The sequence below is a fragment of the Nymphalis io genome, chromosome 23 (genome assembly GCF_905147045.1).
Source record: "Nymphalis io chromosome 23, ilAglIoxx1.1, whole genome shotgun sequence".
Classification (NCBI taxonomy): Eukaryota; Metazoa; Arthropoda; class Insecta; order Lepidoptera; family Nymphalidae; genus Nymphalis; species Nymphalis io.
In genome coordinates, this window is record NC_065910.1 from 4,176,391 (window position 1) to 4,200,166 (window position 23,776).

Sequence of the window (23,776 nt, forward strand, 5' to 3'; positions counted from 1 at the left end):
TATATATATTTACTCTGACGAGCCGGTTGGAGTGGTTGGTAGATACTTGCCTTTCAAGTCGAAGTTTGTGGTTTCGATTCCCACCCAGGACAGACACTTTGTGTGCATGAACATGTCTGTTTGTCCTGAGTCTGGGTGTAATTATCTATACAAGTATGTATTTACAAAAGAAAAGTAGTATATGTAGTATATCAGTTGTCTGATTACCATAGCCGTGTGTGAAAAATGTCCCAGGATATTATTATTATTACTTTTTACTTGGTGGGGTTTTGTGCAAGTATGTCTGAGTTAGGTACCACCTATTCATCAATTATTCAAGGTTGAATAAAACAGCAATTTTTATTATTGTTGTCTTTTAATTTGATGGGCGAGTGAGCCAGTATAACTAGGCACAAGGGACATATTAACTTCCAAGATTAGTGTCGCATTGACGATGGTTAATATTTCTTATCAATGTCTGGACGGTGGTGACCACTTAACATCAACCTATTTGTCAGTATATGTGAATTTATTTTATATATTTTGTTGTGGTAATAACGATGTAAAATTTGTCAACAGGGCACATTTTCAGTCTACGAACGTTACAATGAAATCCACGAATTCGTCCAAGATAATTTAGAGCACAGCGGTCTGCCCTTCGTCCTCAACACTCCGACCGGTCATAAACTTATCCAGGACGAAGATGCCAATAAGACCCTTATTGACCTTCGACTCGTACCGGCAACAGTGCTCACATTCGCCTGGCACTCGTCCATTATCGAAGAGATTAATAACAGTCCCAATAAAGACGTGTTTCTGAAACCAGAAGTCATGGTTTTAGTGCAGGAAATTTAAATAATGCGTTAGAAAACTATCGATAGTTATATAATAAAAATAAATGTAATTTATTAATATAAAAAAAAATTGTTTTAAGTATATCCTATAACATTTTTTTGAAGACAATATATAATACTTCGCACGCGGCTTAGATCGCGCGATAGGGGGAGGCAAGTTTTAGGTAAAATAGTAGCCTATGTCTTTCCTTCGGGTTCAAGCTTGTCTCATATCAAATTTTATCAAAATCGGCTCAGCGGTTTAGCCGTGAAAGCGTAACAGACACACTTCTTTCGCATTTATAATGGATACCACTACACATCTTTGACAAGCGTCTCTTTCATTTATCGTGAAACTGTTACGTCATAGTCACGTCATAGTTACGTCTACTTGTCATGTTAAATGTCTTTAATAATAAAAAAACCGCGACATCGATGGAGAACTACAATGAAAATATATTTAAAATCTGCCTAACTATGTCCAATCGAATATTTGAAATGAATATTTTTTTGCTTAATAATTATACTAAAATAATTATCTTTTTAATAAATCTCTAACATTGGCTATAACTAACACAGCCTGAGAAATATGAAATTTTGTTTTCATTTCAAGTATTAAATTGTTATTAATTTATTTATTTTTTTTAATTTTGTCCAAATTTTATATTATCTATGACGACATACTTAAATATATTTTTTTAATACAAATACCCAATTGAAGTATTACAGATGTGAAGTTCTTAAACAAATCTTATTTAATGTAGAACAAAGGCGATCAGTAATTGCATTTATATGTTTATTTAAACAATAATATTGAATTTATTTTTTATTTATTCAGAATTCAAATTTTTTATTAAATTATCTTATTCAATTATAAAACTATCGATAGTTTGAATATATGCACAACACTAGTTTTATTAAGTTTTTTTTTGTAATACATAATTTATGCTTATATAAGACTGTCTTACTTTTTTTTAAGTCGGTTCCACACATAGTAGCCAGGACAATAATATTTTTCTTTTATAATAACAAATACGTATTCGTCATATTATAATTTAAAATAAATGCTATTGACGTGAATATGTTCTAACTTTGAAGCTGCGTCTTTAGGGACAAATTTGAAAAGATCAGATACGAATTTGCTAATTGTACCCAAATATACTTTGAAAATCGCAGGCTAGACTTTAAAATCTGTATGTCTTTGATTCGTTATAAAGTAAAATGAAAATGCGTGCAAAATAGTATGAGTGACATTAGAGAAAACATTTTGCGTAAAGATCTTTGCTTAACCATACAATTTTATAATGAATAAAACATATGATTAAACACAGGAAAACCATAAATGAGTGACATTACAAAGCAAACGTGCTAATTTTTTTTTTTTTTTTTACAAACGACTTTCTGATGCAATTAATATTCCTTTAACGTCTTTCTGTTTCTACACGTATTCACGTCAAAAAACGACGTTTAAAAAAAAACAAAAAAAAAAAACAAATATGGATGCAATGTGATGACTTTAATAATATTAGCCAACAAATCATAACATACATTTAATATATGCCTCAACATGTTATTATATATCTAATTGAATTATGTGATAGAAAAAATGGTTAAGCTTAATACTTATATTAATATTTATATAATTTATTAATGTTATTTAGACAACAAAGTTGTCGATTTAACATAATATTTAAATAACACTTAGAATTGTAGCGAAAATATATTTAATGGTATAGTTATAATGGCAATTATTTCGAACATTTGTTTAGCGTTTATTATTAAAAATCTTACACTGCAATTCCTCAGCATAATATACTTCCTAATATCACTTCGCACGGTTTTTCAAAGTTGTTATAATTTGTATGTACAAGTTCCTTCTAAAAGTCTTTATATATATTTTTAATTAAATTAGTGTAAAGAATGGAAGAAAAAAATAATGAAAATGCATTTATTGGCCATACTCATCTTACAATTACCATAGAAAGCTTTTTTTATAAATCCTTATTAAATTATCGAAACCAAAAATCTTAATAAATTACCGAATTGTTTTTTATTTTTTTATGGTACTTTTTAGTTTTTATGAAGTACCGGCCGCTTCTCCCCCGACATGGAGGTTGGAGGTTGAAGGGGACCTTGTCCACTTTGTTATCTTCTTTATGTCATATTCTTTTCTATGTTGCTTTATTTCTTTCTATGCTGTTTTTCGCTATATAACTGCAGAATTCTAAAAATTTGTCTCGTTTTGTCTTATCCTCTAGTATATTTTTTAATTCGTTACTTTCTATTTTACTGTTAATTTGGACTTCTGTGTCCATTCTAGTTATTAGGTACTTAGGGCATTCGGTCAACAGGTGGATGATCGTTTCTTCCTTTTCGTCATCACATACACAGGATGGGCTGTCTTTGCACCTGAATCTGTGTAGGTTTTGACCGAATCCCCCGTGGCCTGTCATTATCTGCGTTAGTACAGGTGTCATCTTGATTTTCCTTATTATTCAGTAAGCTTTTATTGCATTTGGGAGGAAAATCTTAGTGACACCTGCTGTGTCCGCTTCTCGGTATCGGTAATCCCATTTATTTAAGAGTTTCTTTTCTAAGGGTTTGCTTTATATACGACAGTGGGCATTTGTCATAATTTGCGGCGGTCTTAGCTTTTAAAGCCGCTTCTTTCGCCAATTCGTATGCCCGTTCGTTTCCCCAAATTCCGACGTGCGCCTTTACCCAGAAGAATTCGACGGATGCGTTATTTTTCGCTAGGTCCCGTATATTTCTTTTTATATCCACTGCGATCTTGTTTGTAGTGGTTTGATCCTTTAAACTGTCTATTTCTTTTACTGTCTTTATATTTTTTATTTTTTCTACCTTTAAATTTGCTTCGAACATTTAAGATATGCAGTCCCATCTCCTCCATCATTCCCGAGAGTGCCTCTCCTCTATGATCTTCCCTGTCGCTTCCCCACCATGTGCTTCAGGCATACACATCTCCTACCAGCAGCACTGCGTTTACGCCCGTTTTTGCTACTGCTGCTCTTAATTGTTGGAGGTACGGATCAATCGGGCTCGTGTCTTCAAAGTAGATCGAAATCAGCCCTATTCTCCATTTCTGAGTACTGAGAACTGCGACTGCTATATTCTTAGTAGTTTATCCCGGATGACTGATTATGTCAATATCATTATCGAAGATCAAAATGGCCGACTTTACTGGTTTCGATCTACCTTGAGTGCACTGGATGATCCTATAACTTGATCTTGGAGCTACTTCCTCTCCTGATCCCACATACGGCTCTCTTACGAGAGCGATGGCTGCCTTCCTCTTTTCAGCCTCTACAACCAATTCCTGTAGGGCCAGCCTTTTCCTCTGGAGGTTCGCTTGCAGAAACAGCATCTTTTTTGGGCTGCCTTCCTCGCCTTAGCAGTACGCCACGCTCGACCTCGCCAACTTGTCCCATTTCAGACGCACTGGGCAGCCCTCGTTAAAACTATCATGGTCAGTACTTTTAAAATTTTCGCGCTAGCAGTTTATGCAGGTCGGCGGGCTTCCTATTAATCGATCCGGGCAGTCTTTACGGAGATGGGTCCTGCGCAGTGACTGCACAGGTCGACCTCCGTTTTGCAGTTTATTCGCCCGTGTCCAAACTCGAGGCACTTCGTGCATTGGATCAGCGGTGACCGGTCTTCCACCGGTACCCTTTGGAGGTCAATATGGAGTTTTCCTGCATCTATTAGTGCTCTCCAAAGGGCCGGTGGCACCTGCATCACCACGTGATTTTCGAGTTGGCTTCTAGCTCGCGTCCTGTATTTAAAAATATCCCTTTACTCCGATTCTGGTATGTGTTTTATTAATTTGCTATTTTGTGATTTAATGGAGCTTAGGATATCCTCGTCGCTATTATTAATAGAATTGAAATATTATATTGCTTCAATAAATTTGTCTTTAATACAACACTAACCTAAGCCAGTTGCGTTGTTTGTATAATTGCGTTGAGTATGGCTTAATAAAAATATTTAAATTGTGATAAAATTTGTCATGTATCTATTTTACTTTAACTCGTGATATAATTTTACATCTAGAATTTGTTCTTTAGTCCTATTTCGAACATACTAAGTTTTCTCGCCCACCGACCTCCGGATAAGATGCCATTTTGTCATTCGAATTAGACTTTTCTAGAATGTAGATTCCTACAAAAATTCACAGAAATGTTTCGATATATGTGCTTTTATAAACTTTGATTGGTTGTATGAAATATTTTTGTGTGTGAATTTTTACTTATTACAGTAAACGGCAGGAGGGAAAACGTTAGTATATAAGTTACATATAAAACTTCCAACTTTACGAATCCCTCTAATTTCTTTATGAAAACACGAGTCGATCATAATTTATTTTTGTTTTAAGGTTTTTTATACTGTATGTATATATGTGGTTCACTTATGTGAAATAAATTTAATTAATGTTGACAATGAATTTTATTTAACGATTTACCCAAAGCGCTATCTATCCACTTATCAGACTATGTATTTCTTTATCTGTGGCTTAAGGTCTTAGTGAGTTTTTTTTCATTGTGTTGGTATTGTATTAGTACCAGTTAGTATAAAGTATAAATGGAATAGAAATATTAGACCTTTATGTTGACATTTATTATGACCTTTTTTATTTCCTAAGGCGGCAGCATTGATAAGCTTCAGGTCCAGTTGGACAAACAGCGTTTCGAAGCTTCATCTTCCGTCTATAATCACCTTACACATTTCTCACATTTTCATATTATTTCTTGGTCTATTAGTTTCTGTCCACGATATCGTGGCCAGTGTTTTATGTTGTCATCGTTAGTATATATATACTAACGATGACAACATAAAAACTGATCCGTTCACAAATCTAAACGGAACGAAATGAACTTGTATTGTAATTTATTCGTAGATAATATATAATGTACCAGGACCGAAGCAATTGAGAGGAGTTAGATGTTACGTACGAAGGCGATGAGGGAAAAAGACGAGTTACGGGAAATGAAGAAATATAAATTCGCAATCATAAGAATACGCTTCCCTGATGGCATTCTCTTGCAAGTTAGTATTTTTTATTGATACTCCAGAGACAGAGATCGGCAAACTGTGCAGGACATGTAGTACACAAGTGTGTGCGCAAACACAGGTACACTCGCTACATACTCGAGTTCGGGCGCGGGATCAACAGATTTACGTGCTTTCCGAGGCACGGGAGTGTACCTACTCACTTCCAAATTCCGGGCTGTAACTAAGAATTTTCGTCAGAAAACCCAATAACTCTTTATTGGCCTGGGGCTTTGTATCTAGCCACTAGCAGTTTTTTTTATTATTACTAATACGGAAACGAAACGTTTCAAGTTAAATTCATAGCAAATAAGCTTGATATTGAATTAAAATGAATGTTAGAAATGTGAAAAATTGTGTGTCCGGATATTTGATACTTCTTATTAATGTATCTCGCTCGCACCTTTTTGTTGACGTTTATTGAGACCTTACACATTTCACATATAAAATGAAAGTATAAATACTGTCATAAGTATCTTAATTTGAAAATAAATTAATCGAATTAACGATTAAAGCTTGTATAACCAGGAAAGAATTTAAAATAAAGTTCATAATTATCAGTATAATTAATTTATTTACACATACTAAACACATTTCAAATATTAAACAAACAAAAACATATGCATTATAAAAATTACATTATTTTTATATTTATATTTTAATAATGGCAACATTTAAACTGATTCAAGCGCAAATATAAATGGAATGAAATGAACTTGTATTATAATTTATTTGGAGATAATATTAATAAATTAAACTGGACGATGCTATAGTTTGGCTAACTCTAGTTTTGAAATATTAGTCAGTCAGAATGAATTTAAAAACTGAATAATCATTTGTCAACGGTGCTATTGACGTAATCAGCGACCAATGAGCGCTCAGTATTTAGACAATTTAAGTTATGACTTTGTTTCATCATTTAAGTCTAGACGATGTTGATATCTGCCAAATTAAATACTAAAATCAGCAATTTGGAATAACCTAAATTATAATGAAATATAAAAAATGTTGCATGACATTTAATATATTTGGTTATCGGATTAAGTCATAAAGTTACTTCATAAACCAACTTAAAAAAAATTATGTTTAATTTATTATTTCGTTATTTTCTATAACGATATCTATAATATTTTCACTGCAGGTAATGTATGTATATACTATTAGGAAGGTTTTATTAGTACCATAAAATACCATTCTTATATATAGACTTTTAGTTTAAACAATTTTAATGTTTGAAAAAATAGCTTAATTAATAAAAGTAAATCATATTTGAGATTTATGACATGCCCGGTTACTATATTTAACAAATTTATATTTATATAATTTGATATCTTTAACCTATCCGTTAACATATTTTTATATGTTTTTACTACACATAACTCTTACGAAGCGTTTTTATTGGGATGCTATTTAGTAACGCTTGTAGACCATCCGTAAACGAAACGAATCGTTTCTCGACTATAGTAACCGGAGATTAGTTGGTAGCATTCACGAATACAGGATAATAACTTGAATAGTTAAGGAGTCATACATATATGTCTAAGCCATGACGTCAGTCGCCGTCTGTTCAGGGAATTTGTTTTCTATTGTGACTGACTTGGTGCAATCTTCAGTTTTGTAAATACCGACGAGGCGGTTGGAGACTTCGAACATGTTGTATCTTAATGATATTATTATAAACTGCGCGTTTTTCGTACGTTCCTGCAATGAAATATTTAAAAGATTATTTTTTTTTTCCTAACAAAATTATCAAGTAATAAGTATAATGCAATCACGACCGGTTTGAAAAGTGGGCGTGTGGGAAACGCGTAATGAGTTTTTCCAGCGTAAAAAAAAGGTATGTACTATATTTACAACCCACTTATATTTTACAACCAAAGAGCAATACTAATATAATATTGGGTTCCAACACGAAGGGTGAGTTAATCTTCAACGAAGAATAGCAACTGCACAGTATAATACTGCAAATCTATGTGGATAAATTCAGACTCAGATTCCTTAACTCTCATTACGACATGATACAACTTTTACGTTTCCAACGCACGAGAGTGTAACACTGCCAACAACCTCTGCGGTTATTGAAAATCTCCAAGTGAAAAACGTTCGACGACTCGACCAAAATTTCATTATCTTTTCAATTGACGTGAAAGCCAAAAAAAAACCCAACTCAATTTCGTATTTATAATATTAATAGAGATCTGCATAGACATGCAAAAGAATTCTGATAAGCAGACACCTTAGTAAATTATAATCATACAAAATTACCTTGATATAATTTGCAACAATCGAAACATTCTTAAAGTCCAAGGCGGCATCAATTTCGTCCATAACATATAAAGGTGTTGGTTTGTAATAATGTAACGCGAATACTAAAGCCAGTGACGATAAAGTCTTCTCGCCTCCAGACAAATTGGAGATGTTCTTCCACGACTTATTTGGTGGTCGTACACTGTAAAAAAAAACAATTAAAAATAAATCAATTTTACATAATCAAATATAAGAAACCGAGACGGCCCAGTGGTGACCGCGTGATTCTTAACCGACGATCGTGGGTTCAAACCCGGACAAGCACCACTGAATTTTCATGTGCTTAATTTGTTATTATACTTCATCTCGTGCTATACGGTGAAGGAAAACGTCGTGAGGAAACCTGCATGTGTCTAATTTCACAGAAATTCTGCCACATGTATATTCCACCAACCCGCATTGGAGCAGCGTGATGGAATAAGCTCCATATCTTCTCCTCAAAAAGGGAGAGGAGACCTTAGCCCAGCAGTGGGACATTTACAGGCTATTACTGTACTATAAATATAAATATAATGCGTTGATATTTTTTGAAACATTTATTGATGGCTTTGTGTAGACTCCTGCTTGGGGACCACTGGCTCATCAGTTATTCTTCCCCCAGAAAATCAGCATTTTGTATTGTTGTGATTCGGTTTGAAGGGTGAGTTATTATTGAATTTTACACATTAACGGTCTGTAGATATGTTTGTGACGTGTACACATTCTTGTCTCATAGCTACTCTGTAGTGAATGTATTTTCTATGTTTTGGCTACTCTATATTGCAACCTAAATAATGTAGTATTTAATATTGTGGCGTCCGCCACATATATAGCAACTCGGCAACAACATAAGACAAAAGACGACGTCACAACGGAAATAATAATAATAATAATATCCTGGGACATTTTTCACACACGGCCATCTGATCCCAAATTAAGCTTGTACAGAGCTTGTAGTATGGAAACTAGACAACTGATATACTACATATACTACTTTTTTTTTTGTTAATACATACTTATATAAATAATTACACCCAGACTCGGGACAAACAGACATGTTCATGCACACAAATGTCTATCCTGTGCGGGAATCGATCCCACAACCTTCGGCGTGAAAGGCAAGTATCTACCAACCACGCCAACTCGTCAGATAAGGAATGCTTTGTTCATCGCACTATTCGATCACCCGTTGAGTCGTCTATCCGATATATTATGTTGAGTAAAATGTGTCGCGTATGTTTGTATGTGCGTATGTACGGATGTATGTGCGTATATGCATGTATGTATATATGGACGCAACAATTCAGTAGAACGTTTGGATTTGAAAATCAATAAGCGCTTATCAATAAAAAAAAAAGGATTTAGTGTATCTCTGATGTATTTGAAATCCGAATAAAACAATACTAGTTTATAATAAGCTCTACTGGTGGTAGAGCTTTGTGCAAGCTCGTCTGGGTAGGTACCACCCACTCATCAGATATTCAACCGCAAAACAGCAGTACTTGTTATTTTTGTATTCCGGTTTGAAGGGTGAGTGAGCCAGTGTGTAATTACACTGGCTCACTCACCCTTCAAACCAGACACAAGATACATAACATCTTAGTTCCCAAGGTTGGTGGCTCATCGGCGATGTAAGCGATGGTTGACATTTCTTACAATGCCAATGTCTATGGGCGTTGGTGACCACTTACCATAAGGTGGCCCATATGCTCGTCCGCCTTTCTATTTTATATAAAAAAAATAATAATAATAAGCAATAATATAATAAACGCAAACGATACAAAAAAATTAATGAAAAGAAATAAAAAAATACCTGAATATAATTCCCTCTGTAAACGGATCCAATGAGTCGACCAGTTCCAGCTCAGCGTCACCTCCGAGCGTTATCATTTGGTACATTTCTTTCAATTTACTCGTTATCGTGTTGAAACCTAAAGTAAATAAAAAAAGAAAACGGTTTTCATTACAAAGACTTTTAAATAGTAACAATGTGTGTGACTGGTCGAAAATCGCCCAGATTTTTGGGCATATGTAACCGTACCGTACCGTAACAGCCTGTGTATGTCCCACTGCTGGGCTAAAGGCCTCCTCTCCTCTTTTTGAGGAGAAGGTTTGGAGCTTATTCCACCACGCTGCTCCAATGCGGGTTGGTAGAATTCACATGTGGCAGAACTTCAGTGAAATTAGTCACATGCAGGGTTCCTCAACATGTTTTCCTTCACCGTCAAACACGAGATGAATTATAAACACAAATTAAGCACATGAAAATTCAGTGGTGCTTGACCGGGTTTGAACCCACGATCATCGGTTAAGGTTCACGCGTTCTTACCACTGGGCCATCTCAGCAGTGCGACATTAACAGGCTGTTACTACGACGAGCCAAATTGTATTTTTTTTTTTAAATATAAAATAACTAAGGAGTTAATTAAACGTCTGAAAAGATTTGGATGCTCAGTTTAATTGATTATTGAAATACATGTTTCATACCGTATAAACTAACAAATGTTATTTCCCATGAATTTATTCGCTTAGTTATGTTTTCCAGTAATCCAACGACAAAATGCAACTGCATCGTTGCATTTTGTCGTTTGACTTTTAGGTTTTTATTGTAAATGTTCTTCGTGGTACTGGTTGCATAACTGGATAGCATTGGTCGAGAGCTTAAACAATTAATCTATATTATCCATTCATTGAGTTTGCGTAAATTTCTGAAATATTTACTGGTGGTAGAGCTTTGTGCAAGCTCGTCTGGGTAGGTACCACCCACTCATCAGATATTCTACCGCAAAGCAGCAGTACTTGGTATTGTTGTGTTCCGGTTTGAAGGGTGAGTGAGCCAGTGTAATTACAGGCACAAGGAACATAACATCTTAGTTCCAAAGGTTGGTGGCGCATTGGTGATGTAAGCGATAGTTAACGTTTCTTACAATGTCTATGGGCGTTGGTGACTACTTACCATCAGGTGGCCCATATGCTCGTCCGCCTTCTTATCTATAAAAAAAAATAATAAAGATGGCAAATCCATGCCTACTGGGAGCTTAACTGGCGTTCGCCACGTAAAATAATAGATTACGATGTAAAAGTCATATTGTAGCTAGTATTATATTCATTATAGAGTCGCGAAAAAATATATGAATGTTGTCGAACTTGCTGTCGGAACTTTGGAAGTAAAAATAAGTTGTTTATAAATAATTAAGTAAAATAGTGTTTTTATTATAAATAAAGATATATAAATATAGAACTATTCGTATTGCTATTAGAAAATCGCGTGTAATATGTAAATCTAACGTAACGTAACTGCTTTTGCTATTCGAATTACAGTATGTAGCTTCTGTTAATAGCGTGTACTCTCTCTAACTCACCGCACAGGAAATCAGTTGTCCGTTTTTTCTTTAGTTGATCGTACAAAGCTCTCATTTCGTTTCTTTTTGTCGTTATATCGTCCAGTTCAGCTGCTCGTCTGAGGTATAACTCCTCCTTAGCCCTGTAGTCCTGGTAAAAATATTTAACATATAATATAAATATACATACACACACATTTATTTATTTATTTATGGTCCACAAAACAGATTATAACTAAAGACACATTTAATATATAAGTAAACATTATAAGCAAGCTAAGTTATAACCCAACAACTATGTGAACACAGATTGTAGACGAAATATTTCACTTATAAAAATCAAATAACATCAGCACTTGAGAATACATTGTACACTTTACAAAAAACGTTTACAATAAATGAAAAGAAAAAATTATACAGAAAAATATGAACAAGTTATGACAATGAAAAATAAAATGAAATTATGAAATGTTGAAATGAGGAACTAAATAATGAATAAGAAAATAGATTTAATCACTATTATTAGTTGTTAATTGAAAATATTGAAACCAATTGTTTTCTAAATAGATTTAGGTTATTGTTGAAAATGTCAATACCATCATTTACGTCTTTTTCGAGAAAAATTTTGTTATATGCGCGACACATACGACCGATAGGAATATGATATGTTGTTATTGTATGCGTCCAGGGTAAATATTCTAGGGTGTCGGTATTTAAAGTTAGTGTTTATGTTGATGGATCTTAAAAGCAAGGGTGAATCAATAACACCGTGTATTATTTTATGCAAATATACTAAGTTATTGCAGTCACGACGCATTTCTAGTGTTTGCAATTTAAAATGACTAAGCCTGTCATTGTAGCATTCGAGTTTACGTCCATACTGATAGCGAAAACTGAGCAATCGTAAAAACCTTTTCTGTACGGCTTCTATCTTTTCACAGTGAGTGGCATAGTTAGGTGACCATATAATCGAGTTATATTCTAAAATACTGCGAACTATGGAACAGTAAAGATGTATAGTAGTTTTAGGCCTTTTAAAACTTTTAGTGCACCTGCTTATGAATCCACACAATCTGTTACTCTTGTTAATTATGTACTCGTAATGATCCCTAAAAGAGAGTTTTTCGTCAAATATTACTCCCAGGTCTTTTGCGGTGGATTTGCGTGACACATATATATATATAATATAATCAATTAAAAATTACACATCTTAAGCTTAATGTCACAGCTAAATAGAGAGAGAGACAGAAACTGAGCTGGTAGAAAGAGAAGACATGACAATATTTACTTTTCATCCCTGTCTATTATGATCTTTATATCAAATGATGATATATTCACTGCAACTACATACATAGAAGAAAGAGAATGTTAATTTTTGGAGACTTTAATTATGACTTATTGAAACCCAATGCTGCGGCTCGTAATTATCAGCTTACTTTAAGAGAGAATGCTATCCAAATTTTAAACAAAATCAATCGTGACTACTGCACTCGTGAGACTAATACAACAACAACTATATTGGATCACGTATGCTCCAGCGTTAAACAAAATGAATTCCACTTAGCAATCATAGATTCAGCAATGGCTTTTTGGCAACCACAAACAGATTTTCTTAGAAGTAATGTCAACAAGTACCAGTTAAACGAATACAATACAATGCAATTGACTACAATAGGTTTTTTATATCTTTTCAGGAGATGAGCAAAGACAACGTTAACAACACATACACAAGCTTGGAGAGGAAAATATTGACCTGTTTATCAAATAGTAAAGTTAAAAAAATCAAGGTATTAAACCCACCCAAACAGGATTGGATCAACCGGGATGTCATAGATGCAATAAATAAAAGAAATAAATTATGGCAGCTAAAAAATAAATCTGACCCCAGATATAAAACTATAAATGAAGATTTGGACAAGCAGAAGAAATTGGTTACCGAAATTATTCAAAATTCAACACACAATTATTACCTTAAAACCTTTAATACCTGCTTAAATAAACCTACCAAGATGTGGAATTTAATAAAAAGTCTGTCCATCAATAACATCAAAAGCGTTTTATCACCACTTAGACTCCAAATTGATTCCAACGTTATTGTTGATGAGATGGAAGTATGTGAACAGTTTAATTTGTATTTCTCTATGATTGGGTTAAATTTAGCGAATAAGATTATTTCACTATATCCTCTACACCACACTCCACATTTGGTTAAAAATGGAAATGAAATTTCAAAATTTGAACCCGTTACCATAAATGAAGTACAGAAAATAGTAAAGGATTTAAAAACAAACAGCAGTTCTGGCCTAGATGGAATAAGTATTAAATCTGTTAAGTCTATTGAGCTGCTGATGGCCGATGAACTATGTTGCTGCATAAATGAATGTTTTGAAAATGGCATTTTCCCAGATAATTTAAAGACAGCAAAGGTGACACCTATATATAAATCAGGAAGTAAATTAGATCCAGGTAACTACCGACCCATTTCTGTTCTACCTGTTCTTTCAAAAGTCTGTGAAAAGTCAATCTATAATCGTTTCATACATTTTTCGTTTATACATTTCTAACCCGTAATAAGATTTTATCTCAAAAGCAATATGGTTTTCGACGACACTCAAACACTCTTTCAGCCACAATTGACCTCATCACCCGAATTAAAACCAATATTGACAAAAAAAGATAGTATTAGGTGTTTTTATTGATCTCAGAAAAGCATTCGATACAGTGAGCCATGATATACCACTGCAGAAATTATCTAATACAGGCGTAACTGGAAAGGCCCTTGAGGTGTTAAAATCTTACTTAAATAATCGTCACCAAATGGTGAAAATAAATGACAAACAAAGTAGTCCAAGACCCATTCTGTACGGCGTACTTCAAGGTTCCATTTTGGGACCTCTACTATTCCTAATGTATATCAACGATATACAAGATATTGGGTTGAAAGGAGATTTGGCTCTCTACGCCGACGACTCGTCTTTTCTATTATGGTTCCTCTATTACTGACATTATCAACGACGTTCAGAACGACCTACATCTTCTTGATATATGGTTTAAACGTAATTTGCTAACTATTAATATAGAAAAAACAAATTATGTAATATTTACTGCAAAAACTGCTTTCTACTGGTGGTAGGGCTTTGTGCAAGCTCGACTGGGTAGGTACCACCCACTCATCAGATATTCTACCGCAAAACAGCAATACTTGATATTGTTGTGTTCCGGTTTGAAGGGCGAGTGAGCCAGTGTAAATACAGGCACAAGAGACATAAAATCTTAGTTCCCAAGGTTGGTGGCGCATTGGCTATAAGCGATGGTTGACATTTCTTACAATGCCAATGTCTAAGGGCGTTTGGTGACCACTTACCATCAGGTGGCCCATATGCTCGTCCACCTTCCTATTATATAAAAAAAAAAAAAAAAAAAAAAAACAAAAAAAAAACAAGAAGATAAAAGCCTACACTGAACCTACTATTAATTCCGAACAAATAAATAAAAAGACGTCGGAAAAATATCTTGGTTTGATACTCGATAATAAGCTGACATGGGAACCACACATCCAAAAAATCATATAAAAATTATCATCCTTGACCGGAGCTCTTCGTGGTGTAACGCGATGTTTACCGCGAAAAGTAAAATATCTGATATATAACTCATTGGTGAAACCACATATCGATTACTTAATTGAGATCTGGGGGACTGCGGCGAAAGTACACCTTAAGAAAATACAAACCGCTCAAAATAAATTGATTAAAGTGTTATTTAACTACAACTTCCTAACATCATCTGAAAATTTTTATAAAAATACTAAAATAGTAAATATCGCTCAAACATGCCTATAAAACGTGCATATTAGTACGAAAAATATTGAATAAAGAAATCCACACAAATTTAAATTTTAAATCAAAATCAGCTATACAAAGAATTCAATTGCGTAACGCAGATCATATTACCTTGCGCATCCCTAGAACTAATTACGGAAAAAAAAATATTACTTTCGAGGGAGCTAAGCTGTACAACGGGTTACCGAGAGACATTAAAGAGCCCACATCAATGGCAAGTTTCAAAAGACGTCTAAGATTTTATATAACAAACCACATAGTACAATAAATATATATAAATGATAAAACAATAATTCAAAAAACAAAAAAAAAATCTGTCTAAAAATTAAAAAAAAAGAAAATGAAAAAAAAGAAAAATATATATTAAAATAATAATAATAAAATAAAATGATGAACAGATTTCATTAAATATGCCGCATCCATACTTTTGTATTCCTGAAGTGACACGGCGGGCGATATGTTTAACAAGCTCGTCGATCGTCGATCGAGAAGAAAAAATTTTTGCATCTACCTTCTTTCTTATGAATTTTTGTAACACTGTACGCTTAGATTTTTATATTAGTTTGTAACTTTCTCATGTAAGTGAATTTCTGTAATTCTTTATGAGAAATAAATTCTTCTTTAAACTTAAACTTAAATGATATAGGATCATGGACATTTTAAACCGTATTACAACAATATAAAATCGAGTTACCTGTAAGTGGGTAGTCCCAACGTCAACAAATATGTCTAATTTCACTGAAATAACTCGATGCACATAACATTGAGACATATGCATCCACTAAACCGCATTAGAGCACTTTTCCTTAGAGGGAGAGAAGGCCTTAACCCAGCAGTGGGACATTCACAGGCAGTTATATACAATTACTTATTGATTGTCAAAAAACCTTCCACCCATTCAGAAAGAAACTCTCCAGACCTTTACACGTTTCTTTAAATATTTTTAATTTTTTTAAATATTTACCTGTATCGCTTGTATATTCGGTTTATTTTCACCAACTCTGGCCTTCTGCGCTGCCAGTCTATTTCTAAGTTCATCGACCTGAGCCTCTTCAAGTTCTTCAGCTGTATGACGGACTAACGGGGTCGGCCGCTCGATGCCCGGGACGCCATCGAGACCTGGATCTTCCAGTTTTAATGTTGTAAGCTGAAATTTAATAATTATTTTTGAATAATATATTGAGTGATGAGTATTTTTAGTAGGTAATAATAATGTCCTCCTGACCGATTTCTGCCACGGCGGCCAATCTCAAGATAGATTAGCCAACTGCGCAGGAGATATTATAGTGCACAAGTGTGTGCGCAAACACAGGTGCACTCTCTATTCCCTAACTCTCATAATCCGACGGGACGGCAATCCGACACGACCGGAAAGAGTTCAGGCGCAGGACCAACGGCTTTACGTGCTTTCCGAGGCACGGGAGTGTACACACTTCCAACTTCCAGACTCCGGGCTGCTACTGAGAATTTTCTTACAGAAAAACCCAATAACTTTTTATTGGCCCAACCTGGGAATTGAACCCAGGACCTCCCGATCTGCGGCCTTACATCAAGCCACTAGACCAACGAGGTATTTAGTTTTAGTAGGTAGCCGGCAAATGGCACACGGCAAAAGCCTCTTTGGCTCTTAAGAAAAAAAAAACAAATTTGATATTTTAAGGATCTAGAGTTAGATGAATATATATATATTATTAATATATTTTTTTTAAATCTTACCTCAATGCATAATAAAATTAAAAAAAAAGTTTTATACTTTAGTAGAAGGCAGCAGTACATTTCAAAGTATTAGCCAAACATACCTCCTTTTCCCACATAGGTATTTTCGTAGAACACTCTTGGACGGATTTCTCCATTTTGTTGACTGCATTATTTGCTTCAAGTCGCTCCGTTTTTGCCTTGGTCTCTTTGCTTTGTAGTTTAGCAATTTCTTGCCGGAGTCCAGAAAATTCGGCAGTACCTTCGTTGATCTGTTCCTCCAACTGTTAAAAAATATAGACAATAGATTATGACGTAAAATATTTTCTATCATGTTTATATATTTAAAATTCATTACAAGAAAGCAGACATGCAACTGATATGTTATGACTTGCAACCCCACCCGACGTTATACAGATAAAAGTAGTATAAAGTAACAGCCTATTAATATCCCACTGCTGGGCTAAGGCCTCCTCTCCCTGTTGAGGAGAAGGTTTGGAGCTTATTCCACCACGCTGCTCCAATGCGGGTTGGTAGAATACACATGTGGCATAATTTCCTGATGTTTTCCTTCACCGTTAAGCACGAGATGAATTATAAACAGAAATTAAGCACATGAAAATTCAGTAGTGCTTGCCCGGGTTTGAACCCACGATCATCGCTTACGATTCACGCGTTCTAACCACTAGGCCATCTCGGCTGTTATACAGATAAAACAAATATTTTATTAATTACAGATTAACAAGTAATTTATAAAAAAAAATCGAAAAAAGAACTTAATAACACACACGGGAGTTTTATATATACAAATAATACCTCTTCAAATTCCTTTTGCATTTTCGTGTTGTCTAAGCTAAGCTGTTTCTTCTGATTGTTTAAATTCTCCAACTTCTCTTCCGTCTCCTTAAGATCTGCTTCCATCTGATTGATTTTGTCCTTTGACTTTTTAGCATTTCTAGAAACATTCGTAAAATTAAATTGTAAAACATAAATTAATTTTATCTCTCATATATATACCGTAACAGCCTGTGAATGTCCCACTGCTGGGCTAAAGGCCTCCTCATATATATTATGTGAAATTCGTAGCAAGCCGAGCCAATTAATAATATAAATAGCTATAGTATATTCCATTGACAGGAGAAGTTAAGATGAACAAACCTTAAGTTTACATACTCCATGCGATTAATAGCCTCAACTATTTATGGACTTTCAATCAAAATGCATTTTTTTTACTCATCCATTATGTGACGTCAATTTAATTTATAGACTAGGTACACTATCATCCGCAGACATTGGCACTATTAGAAATATTAGCCATCCCTTACAACACCAATGCCCTACCTACTTCTGGAACTAAGATGTTATATCCTCTGTATGCAGTTACACTGGCTTATTAACCATTCAAACGAGCGCACAAGAATAATACGAATTACTATTTGCGGTAGATGTGTGATGAGTGGGTGGTACCTACCCAGATGGGCTTGCACAAAGCCCTACCACCGAGTAATGTTAGTTGAAGGTCAAAGCTATTTCAGCCATTGGAATATAAATATTAAACTCCTGTTTTTATATTAAGAAAAAGAAATGTAATTTTTTGTAGAATGCTATATATATCGCTCGAATTTAAATTGTAACATTCATTATTATCAAGACACGTTTATATAAAAAAATCATTTTAATAGTTTCACAATAGACAAGCCACTTTCGATTTTTATTTAAACTACTTAACTATATTAATAAAACATTAAGTCTCGCCTTATTGGATTGATCGGTTTATTAGCTTACCTTTTTTTTTATAGAATAGGAAAGCGGACGAGCATATGGGCCACCTGATGGTAAGTGGTCACCAACGCCCATAGACATTGGCATTGTGAGAAATGTCATCCATCGCTGACATAGCCAATGCGCCACTAACCTTGGGAACTAAGATTTTATGTCCCTTGTGCCTGTAATTACATTGGCTCACTCACCCTTCAAAACGGAACACAACAATATCAAGTACTGCTGTTTTGCGGTAGAACATCTGATGAGTGGGTGGTACCTACCCAGCCGAGCTTGCACAAAGCCGTACCACCAGTAATTATACTATACACACCTTATACTAGTGTTGATAGCGACTCGTAATTTTGTTATCTCTGTGTTTATTTTATCTATTTTATTTGTCAACTCATCCACATTCTTCTGTAAATCCCTCACTTTATTACCCGCTACCGCTGATATTTGGACGTCGACGCCTTTCACTTCCTTTTCTACCTAATTATCACACAAGATGTTTATTAATTAATTTATTTATAGTAGAACCAATAACAAAATTACATGTATTGTTATGTTATATATTAAAAGGCCTTTGTTTATTATGTTGAAGAAATTTTAATTACCGCTCAAATACAAAATAATTTTGAAAAATAACTTTTTAGATATCATGATATCGGCTTAGATGACAAAGATGTACGTATTATCCAGAATCTGTATTGGAACCAGAAGGCTACTGTACGAGTTGACAATGAGGAGACTGATGAGGTAGAAATAAAGAGAGGAGTCCGACAGGGCTGTATATTATCACCCACGCTATTTAATTTGTACTCGGAACAAATAATAGCAGAAGCAATTGAAGGCCAAGAATGTGAAATCAAAATAAATGGCCGGTATATTAACAACATCAGATACGCTGACGATACAGTCCTAATAGCATCATCTCCTGAAGAGCCGTGAGCAATTAATTATGAGCCGTGTTAATAAGCGCAGTGAAAACGCTGATCTGAGGATGAACCTATTAAAAACGAAGATCATGGTGTTATCTAAACATAGCTTCGATGACATTGTTATCATTGTAGCAGGCCAAAAAATTGAGAGGGTGCGCAAGTACAAATATCCGGGAACATGGCTTAATGACACCTGGAGCTGTGAAATAGCTCGAAGTGCCTTCTGCACTTTGAAAAAAGTACTCTACAATCGCAGACTTAAGATCCCTGTGCGCATACGACTCCTACATTGTTACATCTGGCCTATACTTCTTTACGGATGCGAGGCGTGGACAATTAAAGAAGACCTCAAAAAACGTATAGAAGCTTTCGAAATGTGGGCTTATAGACGTATGTTGGCCATTAGTTGGACTCAAAAGGTCTCGAACGAGGAAGTTCTGCGACGCGTCAACCAAAAACGGCAACTTTTGGAGACTGTCAAGGAGAGAAAAGTTGCATATCTCGGACACGTGCTTAGGCATGAAAGATATGAACTTTTTCAACTGATTATGATGGGAAAAGTTGCCGGAATGAGAGCTGTTGGGCGCAGAAAAAAGTCTTGGCTGTGCAACATCCGTGAATGGACGGGAATCGCGAGTACTGCCGAACTCTTTCGCCTCGCGAAGAACAAGAAGGAGTATTTAAAGCTGACTGCCAACCTTCACTAGTCGGAGTGGCACTCGAAGAAGAAGAAGAACTTTTTAGATACTATATGTTAATGATTTGGCCCAGTGGTAAGAAAGAACGCGTGAATCTTAACCGATGATCGTGGGTTCAAACTTGGGCAAGCACCACAGAATTTTCATGTGATTAATTTGTGTTTATAATTCATCTCGTGCTTGACGGTGAAGGAAAACATCGTGAAGAAACCTGCATGTGTCTAATTTCACTGAAATTCTGTCACATGTGTATTTCACCAACCCGCATTGGAGCAGCGTGGTGGAATAAGCTCCAAAAAATCAGACGCATTAGGGATAGCCGCCAACAAAATGTAACAAGACTTAGATTCGAATTAAAATTGTACATAGTCATCAGTAATCTTAAACTTTCAACTGTGCTTGAAGTATAAGCACAATAAAAAAAAATACACCAAAGACAAGGACTAAGCAGATGTGTTATTAAAAAAAAACTAAGCAAAATTTAAAAACAAAAACGTTTTCAATTAAGAAAAAAACGCAAATTCAAATTTGATCAAAAATGTAAACAAAAAATTAAACTACTACTAATGAAGTAAAAAAAAAATAAAGTATGTATGATCCACAAATGAAATTAATTGGACTATAAAAATTAATTGGAATATTCCAATCGAAGAAAGAGTAACATATTCCATAAGAAAGATTAATATATTCCATATGATTTGCTAATGGCTCTATATTTTAAGCCACAATTTTTATTTATTAATACACATTTTTTTTTACAGAATAGGAAGGCGGACGAGCATATGGGCCACTTTATGGTAAGTGGTCACCAACGCCCTTAGACATTGACATTGTAAGAAACGTCAACCATCGCTTACATAGCCAATGCGCCACCAACCTTGGGAACTAAGATTTTATGTCCCTTGTGCCTATAATTACACTGGCTCACTCACCCTTCAAACCGGAACACAACAATATCAAGTACTGCTGTTTTGCGGTAGAACATCTGATGAGTGAGTGGTACCTACCCAGACGAGCTTGCACATTATACATATATTTATTTATAATACAAAACTCTTCCACTTAACTTAAACTTGATAATTAATATAATAGATTTATTAATAATTTCGACCAGTGATACCAAATCAACGTCTAACTTGTTTATTGCTCGTTACTCTTCCTGCGTTTGTAATAGGCTATGCAGTCCTACATCTTATGAGATATCGCCTTGTCTATTATTCATGATATATATAAAATTTATCTGTCTGTGTATGAACAAAATAACTTACTTCTCCGGCATCACGTTTCGCGTTCTCCAACTTGACTTCAGCATTTTTTAAATTCTCTTCCAATTTAGCTGTTCGTCTCGGGTCTACTTTACTCGAGGCAACTTTAACTTCTTGCTGTTTTATTTGACTCTAAAAGAAAATATTAATTTAAAAAGTTATTATATTATATTATTAGAATAACTTTCATCGAACTTTAAAACAGAAATTATACAGATCCAAAAATAGACTAAGAGAGAGACCCTGAGAGGCGTTTACTTTATTTGAATTTCGGCCAGTTAAGCAATGCTGTTATCTTCTTCTTTCGAATGTGAAATAAATGATGAGAGAAAGAGAGGGACCAGTGTAAGCGCTAATCAAATTTCATAAGGCCGATTTTACACCAGGACATCAAAGAAGAAAAAGATAATTTAGAAAGACATAAATACTACATGGAGGCGAGCCTGCCTTTTTTTTCGCTGGAAAAATGCGTTTCCCCCTTTTAAAGTGGGGGGGGTATGTGGGAGTCGCCGGCGCCGAGCATGCGCCGGAATACCCGCTAAAAAACCAGCGGCACCCACACCGCCTTTTCGAGGGGCGTCACGGGATCGCTTGCGCATACTACCGTGGTGGCAAGCCTGCCTGGATAGTTATGATCCACTCAAAACTTATTCCACCGCCAAACAGCAATACTTATTACTGTAGTGAGCCGGTTTGATCATCCGGTCTGTGTGAATTAGTAATTACATACAAAAGGGACATAGCATCTTAGTTCTCAAGATTATTGGCGTGATGACGACACACGTGATGTTTACATATATATAAATAACTTCTTAAGGGTCGAATTATATAGATCTTAGCCCAATAGTGGAATATTTACGGAATTTATTATTAGATACTATTTGACGAGCTGGTTGGCGTGGTTGGTAGATACTTGCCTTTCACGTCGAAGGTTGTGGGTTCGATTACCACCCAGAACAGACATTTGTGTGCATGAACACGTATGTTTGTCCTGAGTCTGGGTGTAATTATCTATATAAGTATGTATTTACAAAAGAAAAGTAGTATATGTATTATATCAGTTGTCTGGTTTCCATAGCACAAGCTTTGTACGAGCTTAATTTGGGATCAGATAACCGTGTGTGAAAAATGTCCCAGGATATTATTATTATTATTATACCTTTAAAGCGGGAACTTGTTCTGTCAAACTCTTCAACTCTATATCCAATTTGTGTAGCGTTGTCTTCCCCTCACGCGTGCTTCTCTGGATAGATACGAGAGAATCTTCTAGATTTGTTTGTTCGGCGCGCAGTTCATTTAATCTATGACAAACAAAAAAACAATATTACATACGCATTATACTACTAAAGATTATAATATATTATAATTTTAATATCTTTGCATATTAGTTTTCCATTATTAAAGAATCGTTCCGGAAGATCAGGCTGGATTGAATTCCATGGAGTATTTAATCAAAATTAATCTTTTATACACAATAATAAAAGGGGCAATATATTTTGGCCGGGTTGCCAGTATTATTAATTAAATTAAAATAATTGAGTTTTTGGAGAAAAAAAAATGATTCACTATTTATTAAAATAAACTTTACTCTACTTTGTAACGTAGTTTTGACGTACGTTTCATGGTTGCTTTGCTTTAAAATAAATACGACAAATTTATTAAAATTATAACCTAAAAACATTAGTTGTCATGTGTCAATTGGCTTTGACAGGTGCAACTATAATTATGTTTATACCATATTTGAAAATTACCGCTAAATTTGACGTCTCGTCATAATGCAAATTTTTATGCATTATGCATTTTCGAACTAATTTTAATTTATCTTTGAGATACTCTTTGACATTTGTTTAAGACTTCACTTTCCTACCGGTCATTGGGTCGTAATTGTGACCTCAATTAGTTTTTGCAGTTTTTGTAACTTTTATTTTGTGTAAACTCATAATATTTTTTAAAAGTACTGTTTTCATGAACAATATTCCACATTTTGGTGAAATTAATTAAAACCCATATTGGATTGTTTAAATAATCGTGGATTAATCGTGATTATTCTGGTACACCTCGTGTGACATTG

General features: G+C 34.6%; 2 protein-coding genes across 3 annotated transcripts in view; one reads left to right on the forward strand and one right to left on the reverse strand.

Annotated features, from left to right (window-relative positions):
• The window catches only part of LOC126777663 (UBX domain-containing protein 6), a 410,195-nt gene that overhangs the window by 9,083 nt on the left and 377,336 nt on the right, over window positions 1-23,776 (forward strand). The window contains exon 9 of one of the 2 annotated variants that reach the window (XR_007670074.1): window positions 559-5,177. Coding sequence is in view for 1 of the 2 variants with exons in the window: in XM_050500784.1 (XP_050356741.1) it covers window positions 559-834 (276 nt within the window). In the remaining variant the exon portion in view is untranslated. Of the gene's footprint in view, window positions 1-558; window positions 5,246-23,776 lie in introns of those variants that run through there. The other variant, XM_050500784.1, reaches the window with a different exon arrangement.
• The window catches only part of LOC126777617 (structural maintenance of chromosomes protein 4), a 30,109-nt gene continuing 12,885 nt past the window's right edge, over window positions 6,553-23,776 (reverse strand). The window contains exons 15-24 of the mRNA XM_050500699.1: window positions 22,865-23,006; window positions 21,709-21,837; window positions 19,136-19,293; window positions 17,857-17,995; window positions 17,145-17,324; window positions 16,310-16,492; window positions 11,528-11,657; window positions 9,979-10,096; window positions 8,145-8,328; window positions 6,553-7,580 (exon numbers count right to left, since the gene is read on the reverse strand). Coding sequence (XP_050356656.1) covers window positions 7,419-7,580; window positions 8,145-8,328; window positions 9,979-10,096; window positions 11,528-11,657; window positions 16,310-16,492; window positions 17,145-17,324; window positions 17,857-17,995; window positions 19,136-19,293; window positions 21,709-21,837; window positions 22,865-23,006 — 1,525 coding nt within the window. The 3' untranslated portion in view covers window positions 6,553-7,418. The remainder of the gene's footprint in view (window positions 7,581-8,144; window positions 8,329-9,978; window positions 10,097-11,527; window positions 11,658-16,309; window positions 16,493-17,144; window positions 17,325-17,856; window positions 17,996-19,135; window positions 19,294-21,708; window positions 21,838-22,864; window positions 23,007-23,776) is intronic.